This window comes from Carlito syrichta, unplaced genomic scaffold, assembly GCF_000164805.1.
Source record: "Carlito syrichta isolate Samal-C Ts95f unplaced genomic scaffold, Tarsius_syrichta-2.0.1 Scaffold288870, whole genome shotgun sequence".
Lineage (NCBI taxonomy): Eukaryota > Metazoa > Chordata > Mammalia > Primates > Tarsiidae > Carlito > Carlito syrichta.
Genome location: NW_007232966.1, coordinates 45,467 through 71,204, shown reverse-complemented (window position 1 = coordinate 71,204; position 25,738 = coordinate 45,467). Strand labels below are relative to the sequence as shown.

At 33.9% G+C, this 25,738-nt stretch overlaps 1 protein-coding gene across 3 annotated transcripts in view; it reads right to left on the bottom strand.

The window, feature by feature from the left end:
• The window catches only part of DNAJB14 (DnaJ heat shock protein family (Hsp40) member B14), a 45,378-nt gene that overhangs the window by 6,510 nt on the left and 13,130 nt on the right, over positions 1–25,738 (bottom strand). The window contains exons 2-5 of one of the 3 annotated variants that reach the window (XM_008053924.1): positions 23,525–23,696; positions 16,484–16,629; positions 2,400–2,585; positions 42–136 (exon numbers count right to left, since the gene is read on the bottom strand). In XM_008053924.1, coding sequence (XP_008052115.1) covers positions 42–136; positions 2,400–2,585; positions 16,484–16,629; positions 23,525–23,696 — 599 coding nt within the window. Of the gene's footprint in view, positions 1–41; positions 137–2,399; positions 2,586–16,483; positions 16,630–18,091; positions 18,148–23,524; positions 23,697–25,738 lie in introns of those variants that run through there. The other 2 variants (XR_002481725.1, XM_008053925.2) reach the window with 2 other exon arrangements.

Genomic DNA, 25,738 nt, shown 5'->3' with positions numbered 1-25,738 from the left:
TGATATTTGTCATTTTGTGATTTCTAATATTATAAACATACATCTCCTCTTTCTTCTTCTCTTTCATGTCCACTATGTCGATGTTGATGTTGATGGCTATAACCAGCTCGTCCATTTGAAAATGAATGTACACTACCTAGAAAATTAAAAGTAAGGTTAAGCTAGGGAGTGAAATTATGATCAGAAAAATTACATTTTCTATTTTTCTTCAATTTGTAAAAAGTACTAAAGTAATACATGTTTATTTTGAATAGTTAATGCTTATTGCCCTCTCCTCTTGTGAGTGAAGACTGGACAGAAATAGGAATGAGTCTTCCCAGAGTCTGCTTCCTTTAAAGTCAAATAGAAGTTTCTTCTTTATGAAAATTTGAGTAACAGTTCCTTTACACACAGAGAGGACTTTTATTGTGGTTGGTTGTTTTTAAGAATGTTGAATCAATAGCTATGGACCTTTGCTTTCTGCATTTATTAATGTAATACAAACATCTCTAGATATCAAAAGATATGACTGTAATTCATTTTTTAAAAAATAGCTGCATAATATATCATGAGTAAATGGACAATTTATTCAAACATTCTTTACCTGACAAATATTCAAGTTGTTTTCAGATAAGGCAACCAATCAGAAATGACTACCACTGACAAAGTAAACTATGTTACAACCAGCAAAAGAACTGCAAATCAACTATCAGGAAAAAAAAATGTACTATTGCCTGAAATATTTGATGGTTCCTAATATATTTTCAGTCAAACTTAGTAGTTTTAATATTTTTTTCAGTAAGAGGTAATTATATACTCTAATATGTCAAAACACAAGATATATTTTCAGTTGTTAATTTCTATTCATATATTTTCTTTCCTTCAAGAATTCTTTGCAAAATGGTCTATCAATGACCACAACCTTCCTCAATGATATTCAGAGATGGCTACCAGGTCAAATTATATTGCTACATTTATAAAGATTCTCCTAATTTTGAAAGGGATGTTTAACTTCGCACCTCAAGTGAATGTTGTAAATAAGACTAAAACTATAATTTTAAGCATTTTAGAGGAGCCACAAAGAAAATTAATTTCCACACAAACAACTCACATTACAGTAAATCCTCACCCATCATCATCGATAGATTCTTAGAAATTGTAACTTTAAACAAAAACAGCATACTGTATGACATAGGAACTTAACTCTCATTTATATCAATTAGCCTATGGTAATACAGCACATTGTTGTGCTTAGTTTCCAAGAACCTATCAACGACATTAAGCGAAAACCTACCATAAATGTAAGAAGAATTCAACATCTCTTATGTTGGTACCATAAAAATCTATTCATTTAGTAGTAACACTAAATAAACATTTCACTTTGATAGTGTGGTTCATTTCTATTCATTTAGTAGTAACACTAAATAAATATTCACTAATAGTGTGGTTCATTTCTATCACAATATAGTAAAAACCCTAAATATATATTTTATATATAACCTATGAATCAGACTTTTTACTATTTAAATGAAACTAGAGATAAGGACCTCCACATACACCTAAATTAGCAAACTATGTTATTTAAAAAATATTTACAAAGCTTTCCAAAGAACCAATGTCAAATAGTCATTTAGGGTATCAAATATCTTCTATAACTGTAAAAGTTCTTAACTGAGAAATCACCACTAAATTTTCTGCTTACAATCCCTTTCTTCAGCTTTATGTTTTACATTTATATAAAATACAGAATCTCAAGCCGGGCTCGGTGGCTCAGCCTGTAATCCCGCGCCTTTGGGAGGCTGAGGTGAGTGGATTGCCTGAGCCCGCGGGTTCGAGACCCGCCTGGGCAGCGAGACGCCAACTCAAAAATAAAATAAGGCCGGGCTCGGTGACTCAGCCTGTAATTCCGCGCTTTGGGAGGCCGAAGTGAGCGGACTGCCTGAACCCGTGGGTTTGAGACGCACCTGGGCAACTTGGTGAGACCTCATGTCTACAATAAAAATCAAAAAATTAGCCAGGTGTGGTAGCGCGTGCCTGTAGTTCCAGCTTACTTGGAAGGCTGAGGCGGAAGGATCACCGGAGCCCAGCAGGTTGAGGCTGCGGTAGCCGGGAGCGGCCACTGTACTCCAGTCTGGGCGACAGAGACTCCAACTCAAAAAAATAAAAAATAAAAAATAAAAAAAATACAGAACCTCTGCACTCTTCATTTTTTAAAATTAAAATATGTCCTAGGAAAAAGGCAGGCTATAGTAAAAGTAATAACCCTAACATTATTCTCCCACCTTCATGAAAAACCATCACAGGAAGATAACACTACAAGAAAGGTAGGGAAGAAGGTAGATAAATCTCTAAATTATATAACTGGAGGTAAGAATCTTTAGGCTCATAAAATAAAATATCTATAATTCACATTAAAGTACCTGAAGGAAATCCACCACCAAAAAATATATTAAACAAGTCTTCTGGAGTTATATCAGCTTCACAACCTCTGTGGAAATTAAATCTGCCATTGTTTTGATGGTTACAAGCTTGTTCTTCATTGCCTGTGAGGTCATACTGTTTTCGTTTTTCTGGATTGCTTAAAACAGCATAAGCATTTCCAATCTCTGAAAAAGTAGTAAAAGCTGGTAAGTAAAGCTTTTATATAAAAATATTACCCCATATGAAAGCCACTGTCATTTTTTTAAAAGAAAAAACTACTTGAAACTAATCAGGAAAACTGTAAAAGAGTAGTACTTTCTTTTAAAGTTGTTATACAGTGTTTGCAATTACACACATTATCTTTCAGTACAACTTTTTATACTAGACAGGCAAGTCTCCCTACTGCCTTGGAAACAAAGGAATGTCCATCTTTCTTAATATTGTGCTCCATCTCCTAAACTCCTGCCTCTTCCTTAAGTACCTTAATCTAGCCATTCATCAAGTTGTTCAAACAATAATAATAGCAGTGACTACTGTTTATTGATTACCTATTAACTGCCAGGCTTGTGTCTGATACTTTATTACATTATCCAGTATTATCCCTACTTTACAGATGAGGACTCTGAGACTCAAAAAGGTCAAATTCTTCTTAGCACAGTAAGAATACTCTCTTTACTCTATGCAGCATACAACATAAAGCTTTCTTTCTTTTCTTTTTTTTTTGGCACATTAATGCCCGAATGAACTATTCATTTATTCTATTCTTAAATAATTTATTCTCCTTAAAACAGTAAACTCCATGAAAGCAGAGACTGTGTTTATGTTTTCACAGCAACAACTCCAAGGTCCAGCATAAAGTTTGAATTAGTTTTTAAATAAGTGCAGATGATCTTCAGTTTTCCTACTCACTTTTCATGTTTATTTATAAATAAATAATTATATTTCCCACCTCATAGTTCTATGTCTAAAAGAGGCAATAGTGTACTGTTATCAGAATGTCTTCTTAAAGTAATTTACAAAAGCCGTCATGCTTTGAATCTAAATGCAGGAACTACCCTACTCTTATTCTGACACTTCTAATAATTAATCACCTCATAAATACATCTTGTTTCTCAAAGTAAACTGTAAGCCTCTTACAATATAGGATTATTTGGAAATATATTTTGGATCCCATGTGGTGACTGCCATTGGTACTATCCAAGCAAGCAGACGCTCATTAGTGAGATGTTTTTGGATGATTTTACATTACACTGAAATTAATTATATATAAATACTTTGGGTATTTTCTTCTAACATTGCTTCTTAAAACTGGGATTTAGAGATAGCTTTCAGATGTCTGTAAACCCTGCTGTATGAAAAACTAGGTGGATGGTCCTTCTTTCTCAAGAGATACTTAATATTCTCAAAGAGATATGTGACTCACATTTATGTTATTTTAATAACAGCATAATCCAAGATCCGAACAAGGAACTTACAAACAATACCAAGGTATTAACCTATCCCTAAAAAAAGAGGCATATCTATCAATCTCTGCTAAAATTGTACTTCCAGTACCAATATCAGTTTTAGAATTTAATGTCTGTAAGCTAAATAAGCTACTTCATATAATTTCATAATGCTATTATTTTTAAAACTATAAATATATAGGCAGTCCAACTCTATTTTTAAGGCTTTTACAAAAAAATGATTTCCAAACATGGAGAATTTTACAGGATATATGTAAAATACTATCATAATCTATAACTGTGTGCAATAAGGCAATTTATATACTGTGATGACAGTAATTTTCTATTCATTTACATTGTGTTAAACCTATATAATCAAGATGGTTTTTGCAGTTCCTTATTTTCTAAAAAATTATATCCACAATTTATTCTGGTATTCAAAAGTCTTACAAAATACATGTCCATCTCATTGTACTTATTTCACCAAAAGGTACCTCCCACTTCATTTATTTTTCTTTAAACTTTTTTATTTTGAGATAACTACAGATTCACATGTAGTAATGGAAATAATACAGAGATTCCCCTGTACCTTTTACCTAATTTTTCCTAATGGCGATATCTGGCAAAATTATAGTACAATATGACAGGATATTGACATTGATATAGTCAGGATGTAGACCATTCCTATCACCACCTTCATTCTGCCTTTTATAACCATATCCATCTCCTTTCCCTCAACCCCCACCTTAACCCCTGAAAGCCATTTCTATAATTTCATCATTTCAAGAATGTTATATTTATGAAATAATTACAGCATATAAATGGGATTATATTATGTAACTGTGGTATAAACTGAATGAAAACTTTTGGATCTTTTTTAATCAGCATGATTCTCTGAAGACCCAGATTGTTGTATGTACCAACAGCTCATTCCTTTTTATTACTAGTAGTATTCCATGTGTGTTTAATCACTGAATAACATCTAGGTTGCTTCCAGTTTTTCACATACAGGTTTATGTATAAATGTAATTTTTGTTCCTCTGGGATGAATGCCCAGAAGTGCACTGTTGAGTTGTAAGGTAGCTCAATACTTAGTTTTTTGAGAAACTGCCCAATTGTTGTACAGAATGGCTATGTCACTATATATCCCAACAATGTACAAGTATTCTATTCTCTGTGTCTGTACCAGCATTTGGTATGGTCACTATTTTTCACTTTAGCCATTCTGATAGGTGTGTGTAGAGATATCTTATTTTAGTTTTATTTTGCATTTATCTCATGGCTACAGAATAAGGTTAAAAATCTTTTCATGTGCATATTTGCCCTCTGTATATCATCTTCAGTAGAATGACTCTTCATCATTCCATTTTCTAATTGAAATGTCATTTTGCTACTCAGTTTTGAGAGTTCTTTATATATTCTAGATACTAGTCCTTTGTCAGAGATGTGCATGGCACATATTATCTCCCATTTTGTAGCTTGTCTTTTCATCCTCTTATAGGGCAGAGCAAACATTTTAAAAAATTGTAAAGTCCAACCTAACAACTTTTCCTTTTATGAACTGTGCTTTTGTGGCTAAGCTCTAGATCCTAAAGATAATTGTTTGATAAGTTAAAAAGTGTTGTTTTATATTTACATTCATGATCCATTTTTAGTTTTTTTTTTTTTAAATATAAACTGTGATACTTTTCGTCAAGGTTAATTTTTTGGCCTGTGGATGTCCAACTGCTCCAAAACCAACTGCTGAAAAGGTTGTCTTTCCTCCATGAGATGTTTTTTTTTTTCTGTATCTTTGTCAAAAAATCAGTTGGGTATATGTGTATGGGTCTATTTCTGGGTTCCCTATCCTGTTCTACTAATCTATGTGTCTGCCCTCTACTAATACCACATAGTTTTGGTTACTTTATATAGTAAGTCCTGAAATCAGGTACACTGATTACTCGCCCTCTATTCTTTTAATAAATTGTTTTTAGCTATTCAGGTTTCTTTGCATTCCATATAAGTTTTAAAATAAACTTGTTTCTATCTGGAAAAAAAAAATTCTTGCTGAGATTTTGACATAACCTCCTGTATGTCAATTTGAGAAGATCTGACATCTTTACTATGTTGAGTCTTCCAATCCATGAACATAATATCTCATTCCATTTATTTAGATTTTTTGTTTTCTTTCATCAATATTGTATAGTTTTCAGCATAAAAATCCTATACAAGTTTTGTTAAATTTATACCAAGGTATTTCTTTTTTTTAATTGTAAATAGTAATGTACCTTTAATTTTGGCATCTACATGTTCATTGCTAGTATACAGAAATTAGTTTTTGTATGTTTATCTCGTATTCTGATATCACATAGAATTCACTTAGTAGTTATAGAAGTTTATAGATTTCCTGGGATTTTCTACATAATCATGACATTTGCAAATAGGGACAGTCTTATCTCTTCCTTTCCAATCTGTGTGCCTTTTATTTCCTCTTCTCTTAACGCAGTGGCTATAACTTCCTGCACTACAACATTCTTGCTTTGCTCCTTATCTTTAGTATTCAGTCTTTCACCAGTAAGTAAGTTATTTGTAGATGTTCTGTAGTTGCTCTTATCAAGGTAAGGTAGTTCCCTTTTATTCTTATTTTTCTGAAAGTTTTTAAAAAAATCATGAATGGGTGCTATAATTTTTCAAATTCTTTTACTCTACTGGTTAATACAGTCGTGGGATTTTTCTTTTTTAGCCTATTAATACAGTAGATTGCAGTGATTGATATTCACATAGTAAACCATCTTTGCAAACTTGAAATAAACTTCACTTGGTCAGGGTGTATAATTATTTTAATATACTGGAAAATTCTGATTTTTTGTTAAAGGGTTTATTCCATGAAGGATATTGGTCTGAGTTTTCTTTTCTGTAGTGTCTTTGGTTTTGATAGCAGAGTAGAACTTATTTCTTAAAATAAATTGGAAAATGTTTCCTCCTCTTCTACTTTCTGGCAGAGATTATGCAGAAGTGATTTGAAGTCTTCCTTAAAAGTTTGGCAGAATTCTCCAGTAACAGCATCTGAACCTGGAGATTTCTTTTCAGGGAGTTTCATAATTACAAATTTAATTTACTGAACAGTTTTGTCTCTAGTCTATTTTACATCGCTATACAAGAATACGCGAGACTGAGTAATTTCTTTTTCTTTTTTTTTTTTGAGTCACTGTCACCCAGACTGGAGTGCAGTGGCCGCTCCCGGCTACCGCAGCCTCGACCTGCTGGGCTCCGGTGATCCTTCCACCTCAGCCTTCGAGTAGCCGGAATTACAGACATGCGCTACCACGCCCGGCTGATTTTTTGATTTGTTGTAGAGATGAGGTCTCGCTGCCCAGGCGGGTCTCGAACCCGCGGGCTCAGGCAATCCACTCACTTCAGCCTCCCAAAGGCGCGGCATTACAGGCTGAGCCACCGAGCATGGCTAGTTTTTTTTTTTTTTTTTTTTGAGTTGAAGTCTCACTCTGTCGCCCAGGCTGGAGTACAGTGGCACGCTCAGTCACTGCAGCCTTGACCGCTGGGCTCAGGTAATCCTTCTGCCTCAGCCTTCCAAGTAGCTGGAGCTACAGGCACGAGCCACCAGGCCCAATTTTTTTGATTTATTGTAGAGATGAGGTCTCACCAAGTTGCCCAGGCTGATTTCAAACCTCTGGTCCCAGGCAATCCTCTCGCCTCAGCCTCCCAAAGTGCTGGGATTACAGGCTTGAGCCACTGCACCCAGCCAGTAATTTATTTTAAAAAGATGTTTATGTAGCTCAGGGTTCTGCATGCTGAGAAGTTCAAGGGCATGAACCTGGCTTGTCATGAGGGTTTTCATTCTGCATCAAACACGGTGGAGGAGATCAGAAGGGAAGCAGATGCGCAAAGGGGGAAAATCTGAAGGGTGTCCTGGTTTTGTAACATACTCTCCCAGAAACTAATTCATTTTCATGAGCGAGAACTAATACATTTTCATGACAGCAAGAACTCACTCACTACTATGAGAACAGCACTAAGCCATTCATGAGAATTCTGTCTCCATAACCCAAACCTAGGTATGCCAATAGGCCCCATATCCCAACACTATCACATTAAGGATCCAATTTCAACATGAGTTCTGATAGGAACAAACAAACCATATCCAAACCATAGCAGTTCTATAGAGCTATTCACACTATCAATTTCAGACTGAGTTGTGATCATTCATATTTTTCAAAGAATTGGTCCATCTCATCTAACTCGTTATGTATGAAACTGTTCATGATATTCTCTTATACTTTTGATGTCTGTAGTGATATCCATGCTTATGCCATTTCTCATAATGGTCATTTCTACTTTCTCATCTTTTTGGAACTTTCCGTTTTATTGATCTTTTCAGAGAACGAGTTTTCCATCGCATTGATTTTCACTATTGTTATTGTTTTTAATTTTATTGATTTCCACTGTTATTATTTCCTTTCTTTTACTTGCTTTGGGTTTATCTTGTTATCTTTTCCCTAGGTTTGCAAGGTGGAAGCCTGGATAATTGATTTGAGACTGTTCTTCTTTTCTAACATATGCATTTAGTGTTGTAAGTTTCCTCTCAGCATTCCTTTAGCTGCTCCCAGTTTTAATATGTTGCAGTTTACTATATATGTAGTACATAATATATTTTTTAAAATTTGTCTTGAGACCTCCTCTTTGACCTACTATTATTTAGAAGTATGTTGTTCAGTTTCCAAGTGATTGAGCCCCATTATTTTTGTTATTGATTCCTACTTTGATTCCTTTGTGGTCAGAGAACAAATCCATATGATTTCAGTATTTTATATTAGTGGACATTTACTCTGTGACACAAAATAAGGCCTATCTTGGTGTGTGTTCTGTGGGTACTTGAAAATAATTTATAGCCTGTTGTTGTTGAATGGGATGTTCTACAAATGTTTATTAGATGTTGTTGGGTGATAGTGGTTGTTAGTGCTTCCATATCCTTGCTGGATATGGAATTTTCTAATTGTTCTATCAACTGTTGAGAGAAGGCCAGCACAGTGGCTCATGCCTGTAATCCCAACACTTTGGGACACTGAGGTGGAGGATTGCTTGAACCCAGAAATTCAAGACCAGCCTAGGCAACATAGTGAGATCTTGTGTCTACAAAAAATTTTAAAAATTAGCCAGGTGCAGTGACACTTCTGTAGTCCTAGTTATTCAAGAGGTTGAGGCAGAAGGATAACCTGAGCCCAGGAGGTCAAGTCTGTGGTGAGCCATGATCATGTCACTGCACTTCAGCCCGAGCGACAGAGTGAGATCGCGCCTCAAAAAAAAAAAAAAAAATGTTTGAGAGAGAATTGTTGAAGTCTCCAACTATATTTGTAAATTTGTCTATTTTTCCTTTCAGTTCTACCAGTTTAGGCTTTATGTATTTGTAACTGCCTTTTGTACATACACATTTATATCATTATGTGTTCTTGGAGGATTGCCCTGTTTATCATTCAATATAATCTACCTCTCTGGTAATTCTTTTTACTCTAAAGTCTACCTTATCTTATACTAATATAGCAACTCCTGCTTTCTTTTAATTAACATTTGCATGATGTATCTTTTTCGGTCTCTTTACCTTCAGACAGCGTACAGTGAAATTGTTTTTAAATTCATTCTGACACTACCTTTTAATTGGTATATTTAGATCATTTACATTTAATGTAATTACTGATAAGTTAGGGTTTAAGTCAGCTGCCAATTTTTTGTTTTCTGTTCTATTTTTCATTTGTTTTCTTTTTCCTGACTTCCCATTAGTTAATTGAACATATTTTAGAATTCCATTTCATTTTATCTGCAGTATTTCCTAAGTGTATTATCTCTGTGTAGTTTTTTAAGTGGTTGCTGTAGGTATTTTTACACACATTATATATACATATCACACTTCTGGTGTTATCATTTTACTAGTTTGAGGAAAGTGTAGAACAGTTACCTCCCTTTACTTCCTTTTATCCTGTCCCATTTATAATTGCCTTATATTTTCTCTACATACATTTAAAGCCATATCAGACAATGTAATAATTTTGCTTCAAATGTCAAATAAAATTTAGAAACTCAAGAGGCGATGCAGTGTATATTGTATTTATTCATATTTTTGTTTACAATGTGTCTTAGTCCATTCAGGATGCTATAACAAAATACCATAAACTCAGTAGCTTATAAACTTATTTCTCACAGTTGCAGAGGTTTTGATCAAGGCATTGGCAAATTCGGTGTCTGATGAGGGCCTGCTTTCTGCTTCACAGATGGTACCTTCAATCTGTGTTCTCACATGGTGAAATCATCTCCCAAAGACCCCACCTTGTAATACCATTACATCTGTGATTAGGTTTTAAGATATGAATTTTGGAGGGACACAAACAAGACCAGAGTACCATGTTCTTTCTCTCTTCTTGATATGCCATGTCTCCTTTATGTTTCCTTTTGTTTAGAGTACTTCCTTTAGCTAATCTTTTAAGGTATACCTGCTAATGATAAATTCTCTATTTTTTCTTCATCTGAAAATGTCTTGATTTCCTCTTCATTCCTGAAGGATATTTTTGCTGAGAATAGGATTCTAAGTTAACAGTCTTTTTTTTTTTTTTTTTTCAGCTCTTGAAAAATGTGCCATTTCCTTCTGGCATCTATAGTTTCAGATGTGAAATTTGTTGTCAAATTGCTTTTCCCCTATAGGTAAGGTACCATTTATCTTTTGCTATTTTCAAGAATTTTTGTCTTCAGTTTTCAAAAGTTTAACTATGGTGTGGCTTTCTTTGGATTTTTCTGTGGTCATTCACCTTCTTGAATTTATAGGCTTATAACTTCTGCCAAATTTGGCAGGTTTTGAACCTTTAATTTTTTGAGAATTTTTTCTGCTCTGCCTTCTTTCTACCTTCCTTCTAGGATACCAATGACCTGGATACTAGATCTTTTGTTATATTCCCACCTATCTCTGAGGCTACGTTCTTTCTTATTTTTTTTCAGTCTATCTTCTCTGTGTTCAGATAGGATAATAAGTATTTTTCAAATTATTGAATAATTTGTTTCAAGCATATTTGCAATCACTCATTAAAACATTTATATGATGACTGTTTTAAAATCTTTGCTAGTCAATTCTAACTTTTCTGTCATTTTCATGGAGGCAACAATGATTGATGTTTTTTATTCAGTTTGAGATTTTTCTGGTGCTTGAACTGACAAATGATTTTCAATAGAAACTTGGTAATTTTTGGTGTTATCTGATGAGACTGTGAATCATATTTAAATCTTTTAACTGGCTTTCTCTAATACTACCTCAGCAGAGAAAAGGGGAATGCCATCTCATTACTCTCAAGAAGAAGCAGAAGTCCAGGTTTCCCCCTTTGCCTTTGAAGGCACCCAAGGGTAAGGGCTCTCATTACTGCTAAGCAGATATCGGACTTCCAGCTCCCTATTACGCCTCCACTTATACCTCCCTGGGTAGGAGGAAAAGAAATGCTTCATTACCATTCTCTATGTAGCTTCACTTACACCATGAGGAAATGGCTTTGTTACCTCTGGATAATGAAGAAAGTCCTGACTTTATAGTAGGCTACCTCTGATCCTACTCTAGCAGGGATAATGGGTATATTTTTACTGCCTGGTGGAGTTAGAAGTCCAGACTCCCTACATGATTTCCACTGACACTGTGGGGAAAGGGGAGAAGGGGGAACCTTCCTTAATACCCAACATAAATGAAAGTCCAAGCTCCCTACTCAAACCTTCTCTATTACCAACCCAGCAGGGGGCTTAGAGCATTTTACTACAAGGTTGAGATGGTGGTAGTCCAGGCTCTCTACTCAGCATTTGTTAGTGTGGGTCAGAATGGGGCCACAATTTTTTTTGTAGAATTTGGCTGCAGCAGAGTGGCTACTGTTTGTCTAGAGAAAGCAGGCTTTTCTCAGGGCTTTTTTGTCTAGGTCCATTGGTGTTTTCAGGCTGCACGCTGTTCCAGCACCCAATCTGGGATATATAAGGGGGAAAAAAAATCAATTCACTGCTCTGTTGTTTTTTGAGTCTTGAGGTTCCTAGTGTGTCCACCTCATTCTCTTTACCTTTCAGTGTTTCTATGTTTATTTTATTTATTTTATATATAATGTTCAAGGTTTTCAGTTGTACTTAGTAAGAGGAAATAGGAAAAGTATATTTATCCTATCTTTCTGAAAGTGGTAGTTCTCATTAATTTTTAAATCATCTGTCTCATTCCCACTGCCAAGCTTTTACCACTCCCTCTTTTCTCTAACCATAGAAATCATACTAATCTCTAGGGAAAACTCTTAATTCTCACGTACTAAATGAAGGCTTCTCCAATTATTCTGATAACAATAGTACTTCATCTTTCTGATTTTTCTTCAGACATTTTTAGTCTATGTTTTCGTTGGTCTATTGGGAGATCCTGGGTAAGTTCACCTGAGTCTCTATCTTCTTATTTGTGAGATGAAGATGACACTGTTCCCCTGACTATTTCATGACATTTTTAATAACTATTAAACTTAAAAGTGGAAATGAAAAACTATAAAATGTTTGTTAAGTGCTAGTTAAGTCACAAAAGTTCCATGTGAGATTTATCTCCCCTTTATGAATTATAAATTCTTTGAGGAGGAGGATATCTCATATTCTTTTACTATATTTCTATATGAGAAATAGCCCAAATGGTAGAATCAAAATTCTTTATTCTTAAAGATACATCTTAAATGTTAACATTGAACTAGCAGCCCTAACACAATGAACAGTATCTGATCCACTATTATTTCTCAAACAAACACATAAGCAGCTAGTCCATGCCCCTGTTACTACATTCATGTATATGTCAATAGGCACAGGTTCGATTCAAAGAGTCTCTGAAAAACTTTGGAACCTTTGAAGACAATGTAGACTGGGTATGTTTTGAAGACATCTACATCAGAGAAAAGGAAAGAAATTCACTTCATTAAAATATTTTTTAAAAATATGTTTACATACACTGTGCAAGTCATTCTACATGTAAATAAAATATTCCCTGCTTGGAAAACTTATAATCCTAACTGGAAAGATGAAACAGCCACATGAACTTGTAAGTTTTTTAGTCCACTCTCCTTGAGAGCAATCTGTTATTTTTAAAGCTTTACAAAACACACAAATGAAAACAACTCTTCTATTTAATTTAATTCCCTAAACTAATTACCTCTTCTTTTTCTAATCTTGGAGAAAATAAAAAGCAAGTGGTTTCCACTTTCTGGAGAAAAGTAGTTCTGTAATTATAGAGCAATCAATCTAAAAAGTTACAAAAAAGACAAAAAGTATTATCTTTGCTTAGAGATAAACAGCATAGTATTTAAAAAAATCAACTGGTTAAAAATAAAATAAGATGATTCAGAAGGTAATGCAAAGATACTGTGTAAATGAATGAAATCTACCATTTCTGTGTGATGACACTAGCTATAATATTTTCTAATTTACTACCACTACTTACCAAGCATCTGTGGATTACAACTTGGGTATTCTATATAGTTTCCATTCAATGAAAAATGGGCTTATCTACCAATTTTCTATTTGAATCCTCTCTGGGCCTAAAAACTGGCATTCTGATTTTCAGGTAACCTTGTATGTATTGAACAATATGAGCCTCTCCCCTAGAAATGAGTCACTTCCCAGAATGTTGATAGATATCAAGTTTCTAGTTTTGCTAAGCAAAGTATTAAATTCTGAAATGTACCACACTGAAGTACAACCACCTTTGTAAAACCCCAATGAGTGTCTTGCTGGCTTCCCTGGGGAATATTTATGCTGCTCGCCTCTTCGAAATGCAACTCAGGCTGTAAAAATATAGGTGCATACACTTAGTGTTATTCCAAAACCAATATTGCTAACATGACCTCAATATAGCAGTGGGAAAAGCAGTTTAACATTCTTAATATTAATAAAGAATTAATACTGAAATCACTTAGCAGGTCACAAACATGTAAATAATCCACTGCCAGAAATATATATATATATACAGATTTTTTGAGACAGGGTCTCAGTAGGTCACCCAGCTAGAGCACAGTGGCATGATCTCAGCTAATTGCAGCCTTGACCTCCTTGGTGATCCTCCCACCTCACCCTCAGGAGTAGCTAGAACAACAGGCACAAATCACCATGCCTGGCTATTTCTTTCTTTATTTTTTTTTTTAGCAACAACATCTTACTATTTTGCCCAGATTGGTTTTGAACTCCTGAGCTCAATCCTCCTTCAGTCTTTCAAAGTGCTGGAATTACAGACATGAGCCATCATACCGGGCCTCAAAATATTTTAAAACACAAAAAAAATTAAATTACATGTTTTTAACTCATAATGTGAAATGCTTTTTAACTTTTGGGAGAATGTGTGCTAATAAATTAGCTATTTAAAGATTTCAGTTGCTTTTTCTTATAACTCTGTGTCTATATATATGAAAAGCATTTTACATTTATAAAAGTTTAAAATTCTTTTAGAAATTAGGCTCCAGGCCAGGTGCGATAACTCATACCTATAATCCCAGCACTTTGGAAGGCTGAGGTGGGAGGATTGCTTGAGTTCAGGAGTTTGAGACCAGTGTGGGCAACAGTGAAACCTCATCTCTACAAGAAATAAAAACATTAGCCAGACATGGTGGCACATGCCTATAGTCCCAGCTACTTGGAAGGCTGAGAAGGGAGGATCACTTGTGTCCAGGAAGTCAAGGCTGCAGTGAGCTATGATCAAGCTACTATACTTCAGCCTGAGCAACAGAGTGAGACCTTGTCTAAAAAATGAAAAGAAAGAAATAAGGCCCAGCAATAAATCAAATTAAATAAATATTCTATTTAAAAATTTCATCGGAAATCTCCCAACTTTCTATACTATTGAATTAGAAATTAACCTAAGTGCTGTTATCTGTATTATTTTTAATAATGAAAACGATTTTTGTTTAATAAGGTACCTGAAGGACAGAAAATAATGGCACTCTTTTCTTAATACATTCTTCAAGTAATAAACTGACAGAAATGTGATTTGTAAGTTGGTGTTTTTGAATAAAGTAACTTTTCCTGTACTTTCAACATGCCACTTTTTCATAAGGTAACTGAGAAAGCTCTGGCTGTCACATAGTATTTTATTTTTGCCAGAACCACTTTGGTAACAGCTTTTATTGAAATATATTATTAATTCCCAAATGCATTTTCCTTGACAACTTCCTCCAAGAAATAAAACAGTTTTGGAAACAATCTTTTTTTTAAATTATTTTAAGTCAGAGTCTCACTCTGTTGCTAGGCTGTAGTGTATGCTCACGGCTACCACTGCCTCGACTGCTGGGCTCAGGTGATCCTTCTGCTTCAGCCTTCCGAGAAGCTGAAACTACAGGTGTGTGCTACCACCCCTGACTTATTTTTTGATTTATTGTAGAGACGAGATCTTACCAAGTTGCCCAGGCTAGTCTAGAACCCTTGAGTTCAAGCAATCCTCTCACCTTGGCCTCCCAAAGTGCTGGGATTACAGGCTTGAGCCACCATGCCTGGCCTGGAAACAATCTTGACAGTATTTTTATGAAGGATCAATTGAGTCTTCTATCTTTTTGAAACATTTAAAAATGATATTGTTATTCTAAGATCCCAGGATTTTATTGTAAACATTATACACTAGCTCTATGAATGACAAATGCACTAAGAATGAACAATCACAAATGTAAGCATTTTACTATGAACTGGAAGTTCTATTGCAATAAAATTGCATTTAACAAAACATGAAATTACAAAATCAGTTCACCAACATTTGTTTACTAAATTGGCAAAAATGTAAAAGCATATTGAGAAGAAAAACAAAGAAAAGATGAATAGGAGGCAAGAGAAAGAAATCAACCTTAAAAAGAAAAAAAATCACATTAGTTAGAACCACATAAAAAATTGCAAACATTGACGAGGTTTAATAGAAATACAAGAACACTGGGGACATAGATATTCTAATATCCTAATTCTGGACAATCTCGTGTACCTTAAAAACTCACAAAAATTATATTTTGCTTTTAGTTCATGTAGAACCAGATGGCAACATGCTAGAATGCATGCACCATAATCACCCTACTTGTTCCTGGTAAACACAAAAGCATGCATGAGAACCTAGAAAAGTTATTTAGAACTACAGCAAAACTGGAATGTTGCTCTTGTCCAGCCAAAATGCATCTGAGAGGCTCTGAGTATAACAAGTAAATACTGAGCCAGGCTCGGTGGCTCAGCCTGTAATCCTGCGCTTTGGGAGGCTGAGGTGAGTGGACTGCCTGTGTCCGCGGGTTCGAGACCTGCCTGGGCAACTTGGCAAGACCTCATCTCTACAATAAATAAAAAATTGGCCAGGCGTGGTAGCGCGTGCCTGTAATTCTGGCTACTCGGAAGGCTGAGGTGGAAAGATCGCCGGAGCCCAGCAGGTCGAGACACTGCACTCCAGTATGGGAGACAGAGTGAGACTCCAACTCAAAAAACAAAACAAAACAAAACAAAAAAACAAGTTAATACTGAAGTTTTAAGAGATTTTGCGGACCCTTGCTTGTGCTGGTCTCTAAATGCACCAGTCCAAAAGTAGAATTTAATATTCTGAAACATTGTAAGGTGAATTCTAAAAAGATCTTAGTAAAATTGCATTAAAAGGTTTACTTTACTTTTAAAAGCATCTGTGGCTCCAGGTGCATGATTTTTGTCTGGATGAAACTTCAAAGCAAGCTTTCTATATGCTTTTTTCAAATCTTCATCACCAGCATCTTTCGTAACTCCAAGTACTTCATAGTAATTTTTACATTTGTTTATGCTGTGAACAAGAGAGTATGTTATAATATAAATTTCAAAGAAGAAGGTGATGTAATAGCTCTAATTTTTAATTTATTAGAATAATATAAAGATCTTTTATCTGTAGATTGTTTTCTCAAAATCTAATGATGGCTTATCCCTTTAAGGGTTCATTTTCTTCATTCTCTTTTTCGACCACAGACCATTCCTCCAGCCTCTTCCCAAGTCTAAGAAGAGTAAACCATGAGAATGTCCTTAGTGCAATTTATAAGAACCACAGAGAAGTAAAGCAAAGCCCATAATAATTGTGAATAAAGGACAGAGCATACACTGTAACTTAAAAGAGAAGATAAGAACCATTTTTAATACTATCAAATTCCGAAACTCCTCAAAAGTGTGTGACAGTTAAAAATGAATATGCATTACATTTCAAAAATTCTGTTTTTGCATAATATAGATGTAAACAAGTAACAAAGCAACAGTTTAGAACAAGTAAAAGTGTAGTTTCCTGTGGTTTAAATGTCAAAGTTAGTTAGCCCAGTAATGCTACAGAGAATTTATCTTTATCACTCTCTGAAAAAGATAAAATCTCATAATAAAACATAACGTGGGACTCAAAAATTTTTCTTGCACCTGATTTCCATTGTGATGAGCATATTCCTTAGTCTGTACCTTAAAGATGGAACAGATTTAAGCCTGGAGTCTTTAAAGTATATTAGGAATGGACAAGAAATACTCTGAATGGAGCAGAGAACATAAGTATTTGCGGATGCCAACTAGGTTCCACAACCTAGTAATTTCCTTTCACAAAAGCCACGGTAAATTTCAAAATTTCTGGAGAGTACTTTGAAACTTTAGGTATGTTTCATGTGCAGATGGTTTGATGACAGAGGAAGCATCAGGTAAAGTGATCAAAGGCGTAGTCACTGTCAGCAAAAGAACTGCAAAGACTGAAACTTTTCAAATAAAAGAATTTTTTTGGTTTGTTTACTATTAAACCTATTAGTTTTCATACTGTTTGGCACATGATAGGTTCTCAATAAATATTTCTGAAGTAAATGAGCCTAAGTTTTTTTTTATATAATGAAAGCATTCATTGTTTGTTATATGAAAAGGGAGGTGGGAAGAGAAGGTAATAAAAGGTAATACAAATTTATGTAAATTTTCTTATAATCATGCAATAAAAATCTGTTATATAGTCTTTTTGATAGTAATACTTAAAACTGGATTTCCGTACTTTAGATACTTTAACAAAACACTAACAAAAGTCAGTTTTATTTTTAAAAACATGACATTTCCATTAATTAGTCAATAATATTTACTGAACATCAACTATGCTCACACAGTGTTGTAGGCACTTGAGATATATCAGTAAACACAACAGAGAACAATTCCCACCTTTGTAGAGAATCATTCTCTCTCCCACATATGTGTAGAAACTATGTGTAGGAAAAGAAAGAACACGGCATTTATGAAACACCTACTGTGTGTCAGATAGAGGACCAGAATCTCATATTCGTGTTCCAATATCCATAAAGCTCTGGAAAATGTAAGTTATCCTATAACAAATTTAATTGCAAAAAACCTGACCCGAACTCTTTTAGAGGCAAAATCTGACCGAACAATCGTGAATCTACTACAGAATCTTCATTTACCCCATATAAGTGTAAATACTTGTATGTTTTCCAGCAGAAGTGTTACTATTTGGTTATAGACTGCTGCCCCAGACCCTAAAATGAACATAATATATAATACACAGACATCCCTTAGCATTCACAGGGGATTGGTTCCAGGACTCATCTTGGACACCAAAATCTGCAGATGTTCAAGTCCCTCATATAAAATGGTACAGTACTCATATATAAACTTCATACATCCTCTTTTATACTTTACATCATCTCTAGATTATTAACAATATCTAACACAATGTAGATGCTATGTAAATAGTTGCTGTTTTTTATTTGCATTATTTTTTATTGTTGCACTTTTCCCCCCAAATATTTTCAATTTACGGTTGGCTGAATCTGCAGACACAGAACCCGGTATGAAGGGCCAACCATATTCCCTTTATTAGCTTTCTAGAATATGAAGAATTCTAAATTCCACACTACATCTGGTCCCAAAGATTTCACATAAAGAACTGTAGAATTTTATTATGCTGATTAATTTACACAAATTATCTCACTCTTCATTGGATAGATGTTATTCCTATATTACCCAATAAGGAAACCAAAGCTTTGAGTAGTTAAATAAACTGCCTAAAATCACATAACCAAGTAATAGATGGGAATAGGGATTTATTTCCTCAACAAAAATTTACTAGCCATATACTTTCTGTTAGGCACAACTTCAGATGCTACAGCAGTAAATAAAACAGTCAAATCACATTAAATTTACAACTGGGAGAGAGACAAGCAATAAACAAATATAAAGTACACCATATAGTGATAAACATCTGAAGAAAAATAAAGTAGCAAAAAAATAGAGAACAAAAGGGCAGACCTGCTATTAATATTTTAAAACAGGGTAAAAAATGAGGCCCTTACAAGTTAGGATTCAAACCTCAGTATGTCCAACTTGACAATCCTGCTGACTCAGAACCAGAAAAAAAAGAAAAGGATTCCTGTCAGATGTGGTCTATCATATTCCTTTCTAAATCTTTCTTTCAATCATATTTAGGCAGACTTTCTTTCCTCCCAGATATCTACAAATGTTTTTGATGCTCAGAACACTTCCTCTCTTCTTGCTTAGCTAGTTTCTACGACTTCTTCAGACCTCAGCTTACTCTTCCTTTTCCAAGAATCCAAGTTTCTCAGGCCTAGGTTTGATGCTCCTCTTATGTGTGCCCCCTCTCTGAACTTGGCCTTATCCAACAATTACCACAGTGTACTACGTTGCCTGTTTACTTGTCTGACTACTCTTCTAGACTACAGGCTCTTTGAAGGCAGTTAAATTCTGACTTGTTCACCATACGTGAACAGATGAATAAACAGACAGATGGACAACTGTTTCAATTTGAAGGCAGAAATGGTGGGGATCTAAAAAGTTATGTTCAGATCAAAGGTGATGAATGCTGTAATGAAAATGCATTTGGTACCAAAAATCAATTTGGAATAGAAGAGAAATAATTAACAAAAGTAAAACATACTGTAAGATAAAGAAGAGGGCTAAGAATACAGCAGACACTACCTAAATGCAGAAAAAAAAAGGTAGTAATACATTAAACACTAAAAAATCTTAAAGCCATTACTATTTGGTAGGATGGATAAGATGTTTATTTATGTTCCAGATTAACCTTCTAAATTGTTTGGTTGATAGTTCCTAAGCACAAAATGCCGGGCAATAGAAAAAGGCAACCCAGGAGAGGGTTGCTGTATAGCACTGGGAAACTAGGCTAGAATTTGCAATTCTCTAGATATAGGTCATAAAGCTAAGAACTGCCACAGAGAAAAACAAGGATAGACAGGAAAAACAATTATTTCATCAATCCCTAGCTGTATCCAGCTCTACCATATCTTCCCTGCACTAAATTTGTCATGATAATAACAAAGGAGAAATTCTTGAGAAGCCAGCAGTTATAAAATCATCATCGCCAATGGACAGGCTGAGTCCATTGAAATGCTACAAATATACTCATTCACCTAATTTGTCATACATGAATGAGAAATTACCATTCATATATCTACTTTCATTCATATTGTTGTTCATCAGGTGCCTTTTCACTGGCAACATGTGTATGTCACACTTTTAACAGTCTGATGCTTTCTGAGTCAACCTTCTCCAGCCTCACCAAAGAATTTAAAAGAGAAATTAGAAAGGGTTAACACATTGCCTATCTTAGAAGGAAATAATGTACAACAAGGCCAAAAGGATCTTTCTGGAGCTCAACAAGAGGAAAAGTATGTCGGGTTCAGTCTTTATATCTTCTTTATGAACATGAAAGCATAGTGGGTGGGAGAGGAGGGTTACCTTTCAATTCTCTTTTTTTCATGTGCAACCGCTAATTATTTAAATAGACTCCAAATTAATTGCTGTTTAGGGAAATATTTATTTATTCCTAAAACAAAGGATTATTTATAAGTTTAACAAAATGATTTATTTTCTTCTCATTTGAAGAACTGGAGCTCAAATCAAATGTTAAATTAAAATTCTCACAATTTAAATGATTTAATAGTTGCACAGAAATATTCCTAATTAATAAGTATAACGATACCTCAGTTAATGACTTCATGCTGATCTTATAAATTTTTTAAATATAAAATGCTCTTTTTAATGATATATTAAAAACATCTTCAAATACAATCCATGACAACTTTTTCTCAATTATTTTTCAATATACTTCCACTCAAAGTCAACAAGGAGTGCCAAGTTTCACAGAAGACTGGTTTACAAAGTTCCACTTTTTCTTCAGTCTTGCTGTAAGCTAGCTTTTCCTTATGCAATGGATGCAGTATTATTGCATGGCTTCTCCCCATTGAGCCAAATTGTCACTGAGCAACTTGCTTGCAAAACCATGCTAACCAATAAAATAATATAGCTTTCTTCAGAAAAATCCCCTGTGTATAGGTCAAAGAAAAAAACAAAAACACATCATGTAAGTGTTTGCTGGTGATCTATTCCCTCACTAAAGCAACACTTATGAAGGCTAATATAACGCTTGTTGCATGATTCAGCTAAGCAACTCTTACATAAGGTACTGACAAGTATTTTGAATAACTTAGGGATTCTGTGAAAAAATGGTCCAATCACACTTAGTCTCCTAAAGAAAAATATTACATTTATTTAATAAAAACGGTATAATAAAATTATTGACCAGAGGATCAATCTCTAATACAGGTATGCTACCAAGCTAATTCTTCTACTCACAAAGAATTCATGGTCTCAAATGTGACTGGGTCCTCAATGCTAAATCAGCAATTTCTCCATTCCCTTTGCTTTTTTCCTCTGCAAATATTCCATACTTTGGCCACTCTCTTCAAGCTTTCAATCTCATCTCTTCTCTTTTAACTCTCTGAAGACAACCTCATCTCCAATTTTAAGAGAAAATAGAAGACAAAAGACAAAAACTCCCTCAACATTTTATGTCTCCATTTATCCAACTCTGACCAAATACAACATGTATGTACTTTCACCATCATCTTTCATTCTTCTATTGCCAATTTGTCCCCCTGCCGCATGCCAAGTACCCTAGGATTTGGAGAACCATATATACACATCTACTCATACATCTCCCCCCTTTCCCAACACATATATATAAAATCAGTACTACAACAGAGATGTCATTTCTCTTCCTTCTTTATTTCTACCACACGTTGAGATACTCTTCTTTCAAGGATAGGGTTCAGAAATGAAGAAATAAAGATTTTTTTAAAATAACATCAGATTTAGGAGATTCCTATTTTCTGAAACTTTCAACTACAGTTTTTTGGTGAACTCACAAATATATAGGTAATTGTATATTCTTTAAAAAAAAAAGTATAATACAATTAACTACGCTGAATCTTTTACTGAGAATATTTTCTCCCAACATAAAGTGATCCCTACAAGAAAATACAGTTTGTTTTAGGATGTACTTTCCAGGAATGTGTTTTAGCACATTGCTTGCTTAAAGTTTTTTTTTCTGAAAGAAATTCAAAAGTGAGTCTCTTGCTTATCTCACTTATTCAGCTACATTTAACATAGTACAAGAGTTATAAAAGTGGTTAGCAGCATTGTTTATATTCTCAAAGTGCTTCACTACCATTCATGCTAATCAAATAACCTTTTATCATGTTTCCCATGATTAGGGAATCTTTTGTTCTCATTTTGATCACATGCAAATAAAATGTTACAATCAAGCTTTATCATTTAAATATGTAGGGAAAAATGTAAAATATAACTATATTGGCATTTGATTAAACAATAAGATGTGGTGATAAATCATTTTTCTTAATAAATACAATCTGTATTTCAAAATATATTTCAGTGAAAAATTATGGTAAGTAAAAAAAATGAAAATAAAGTAAAAATAGGATGAAAAAAGATTAAAAGAGATACAGACAAGAAAGGACGAATGAGAGACTTCCTAACTAGTTTTAGCTATTCTTCATTTGTGTTTGTTCACTAGACTATAATTCACTCTCCATGCAAATCATCATAATCACTAGTCAAAATCCTTCATCCTTAAACTTGAGCTTCCTCAGAGTAACCTTGGTACATCAGTACAGCTTTCTTAAGCTTTAGCAGCAAACAAAACAATCTTTTCTCTAGTGTTTCAAACTAAAAGTTTCATTTTATTCCCAGAAAAACCTTTTCTTAGTTATAAAATTAATAAAGTCAGATACTCAAAACCTAATTCATAATTTTTCAACACTATCTAATTCTTCTGCTTTAAGTAGAAGTGTATCATAAGGTAAAACTAAAACACAGAGACAATAATTAAACGAAGAAAAATATTAAAAGGAGAGGACATTATAGTATCTGCATATAACAAAGATAGCCTTAAAAAGAATAGAACTATTAAAACTATCCTTCATATAAGTAGGAAACTGAAAATGCTGTTGCTATTACACTCGATATTTCTCGCATAGGAAATTCTCCCACTTTCATCTATATAGAAGACAAATTAATTTTTCATCCTTTCAATATCACTAAACAATGTACTGTGTCAAAAAACTCAAAATAATTTTTCTTTAAAAAAATTACTTGGGGGAAGCCTTGTAACTTAAAGTTACTTTAAAAAGTAGAATCTTCCATAGAATTGGTTCTTCACAGACTGATTTTTCAAAGAATATGAAGCATAAGACACATCCAGAGTTCAATTCCTCAATGTCTGTTCTTCCAATAAGTTATATTTCAAACACTTCTTTTAGGTATTATAACATCCAAATCGTACATTAATATCAATTATGACTGAGAGATAAATCATTTGTTCCTACCTGAGAACTCCATCTACTTGGTCTTTGGTATAGCCTTTTTCACCTTCACCACTACCAGATGTGCTGTCCTTTGTGCAATTAGGCTTGCTTTGATCACCACTACCTGATGGCTTTCGGCAATGAGGGCTACTTCCAGCTGTGCTTCCATTTTTCATAATGATTTCCAATAGTGCTGTAGAAAGATAAAGTATACTGTGCCTGTTTACATCAAGTTACACAAGATCTTGAGAAGAAAGTAATAAAGCAGACAAATTATGAACTGTGTTCTCCAGAAAGATTTACCATAGGGTGTTTTTATTTTATTTTATTTTTATTTATTTTTTTTTGGGTGTTTTTAAATAGCAAGTATTCCCTATGTACTTTGCTGTTTGCAGAACACTAATCACTGTTTAGAAGTAAAATGTTAAGAAATTTAAAGCAAATAACTTGAAATTGCTATCACTCAATTATTTATGATGTACTTTTGTCATATCGTGTGAAACTGCAGGTTACCAAAGAAAAAGGGATAGTTTTTAAAGCACCCAATGGGATAATCCACAAAGAAACAGAAATTAGACTTCCTGTTCATTTCTCATCAGCAACAATGGGAGCCAAAAGATACTGGAATATCATCTTCAAGAAGCTCAGAGAAAAATAACTGTCAACTTGAGTTCTGCACTATTTTCCAGAAAGTGCACAAGACAAAAACATTTTCAAACAAATAAAACTGAGAAAATGTATCACTAAAGGACTTTCACTAAATGATATAATATATAGAATATATAATATATAGATTTCAGGCAGAAGGAAAATGTTTATAGATAGGCTAGATGCAAAAAGAAATGGTGGGCAAATACCGTGGTAGATATGTGAGTAAATCTGAACATTAAGTATATAAAACAGTAAGTTATATACAAGTTTTACTTTCTTATAATCTGGGGAGGTAAAGCTTAAAAGTGGAGATAGAATGTATGAAATAAGGTGGGCTATATATAAGTAAAATGGTTCAAGATGGGTGTGTGATAGGAATTGATTACACTATTTTCTTTCCTTTTGTGTATGCTTAAACTTTCCATAATAAAAATTAGAATATTAAAAAAGAAACAGAACCAAAAGGAGAAAAACAGAGAATTCCACCATCATGGTAGATTTTAAAATCCACATTTCAATCAAGTAATTGACATAAGGTATATTCAACAAAATCATTAAGGATATAGATGACTTAGAGATCTAATTTATCAAGCTTTACCTAAGAGATATAGCATTATACCCAACTGGTGAATATTCATTTTTTACAGTCCCGCATTATATTTGGACCACAGGTTAACCTCTTCAAATCTCAAAGAATTAGTACCATATGTACCATAATCTATGAGAACAATACAGTTATATGAGAAATCAATTACAAAAATATTAACTGAAAACAATTACAAATAGGTTGGAAAAGGAAAAAAATCCCAAATCTAGACAACTTATGTATCAAAGATAGTCATAAAAGAGATGACAAAGTACTTAGAATTGAATAGCAATGAAAATATTGCATATCAAAACTTGTGGGTCAACAACTACATATTCACATGCCAAAGAATAAATGTGATCCCTTCACTAATGCCATCTCAAAAATTAACTCAGACACCTAAATATAAAAGCTAAAGCAAACCCTTTGAAGAAAATATAGGATTAAATCTTCATGACCTTAGTTTAAGCCAAATATTCTTAGCTATAACAACAAAAGTATAAGTGACAAAAGAAAAACAGAGAGAAATTTAATGCTATCAAAATTTAAAATCTTTGTGCTTCAAAGGCTATCATCAATAGAGTGAAAAGAAAATCCATAGACTGGAAGAAATAATTATGAAAATCACATATCTGATTTTTTAAAAAAAGTATTCACAATCTATAAATAATTCTTATGGTCTAATAAAAAAGACCACAACCCAAGTTAAAAAATGGGCAAAGGATCTGAAATGACATTTTTCCAAAACAGATAAGAAAATGATCAATAAACAAACACAAAAAAAGTTGCTCAACATGATTAGCTTTTAAGAAAATGAAAATCAAAACCACAGAGACACGACTTCATACCCACTTAGATAGCTATAATCTGAAAGACAGACAATAGCAAGAGATGACAAGGACAGGGGAGAAACTGGAACCCTAATAGACTACTGGTAAGTATGTAAAAGGTACAGCCACTTTGAAGACTTATCTGGTAGTTCTTTTTTTTTTTTTTTT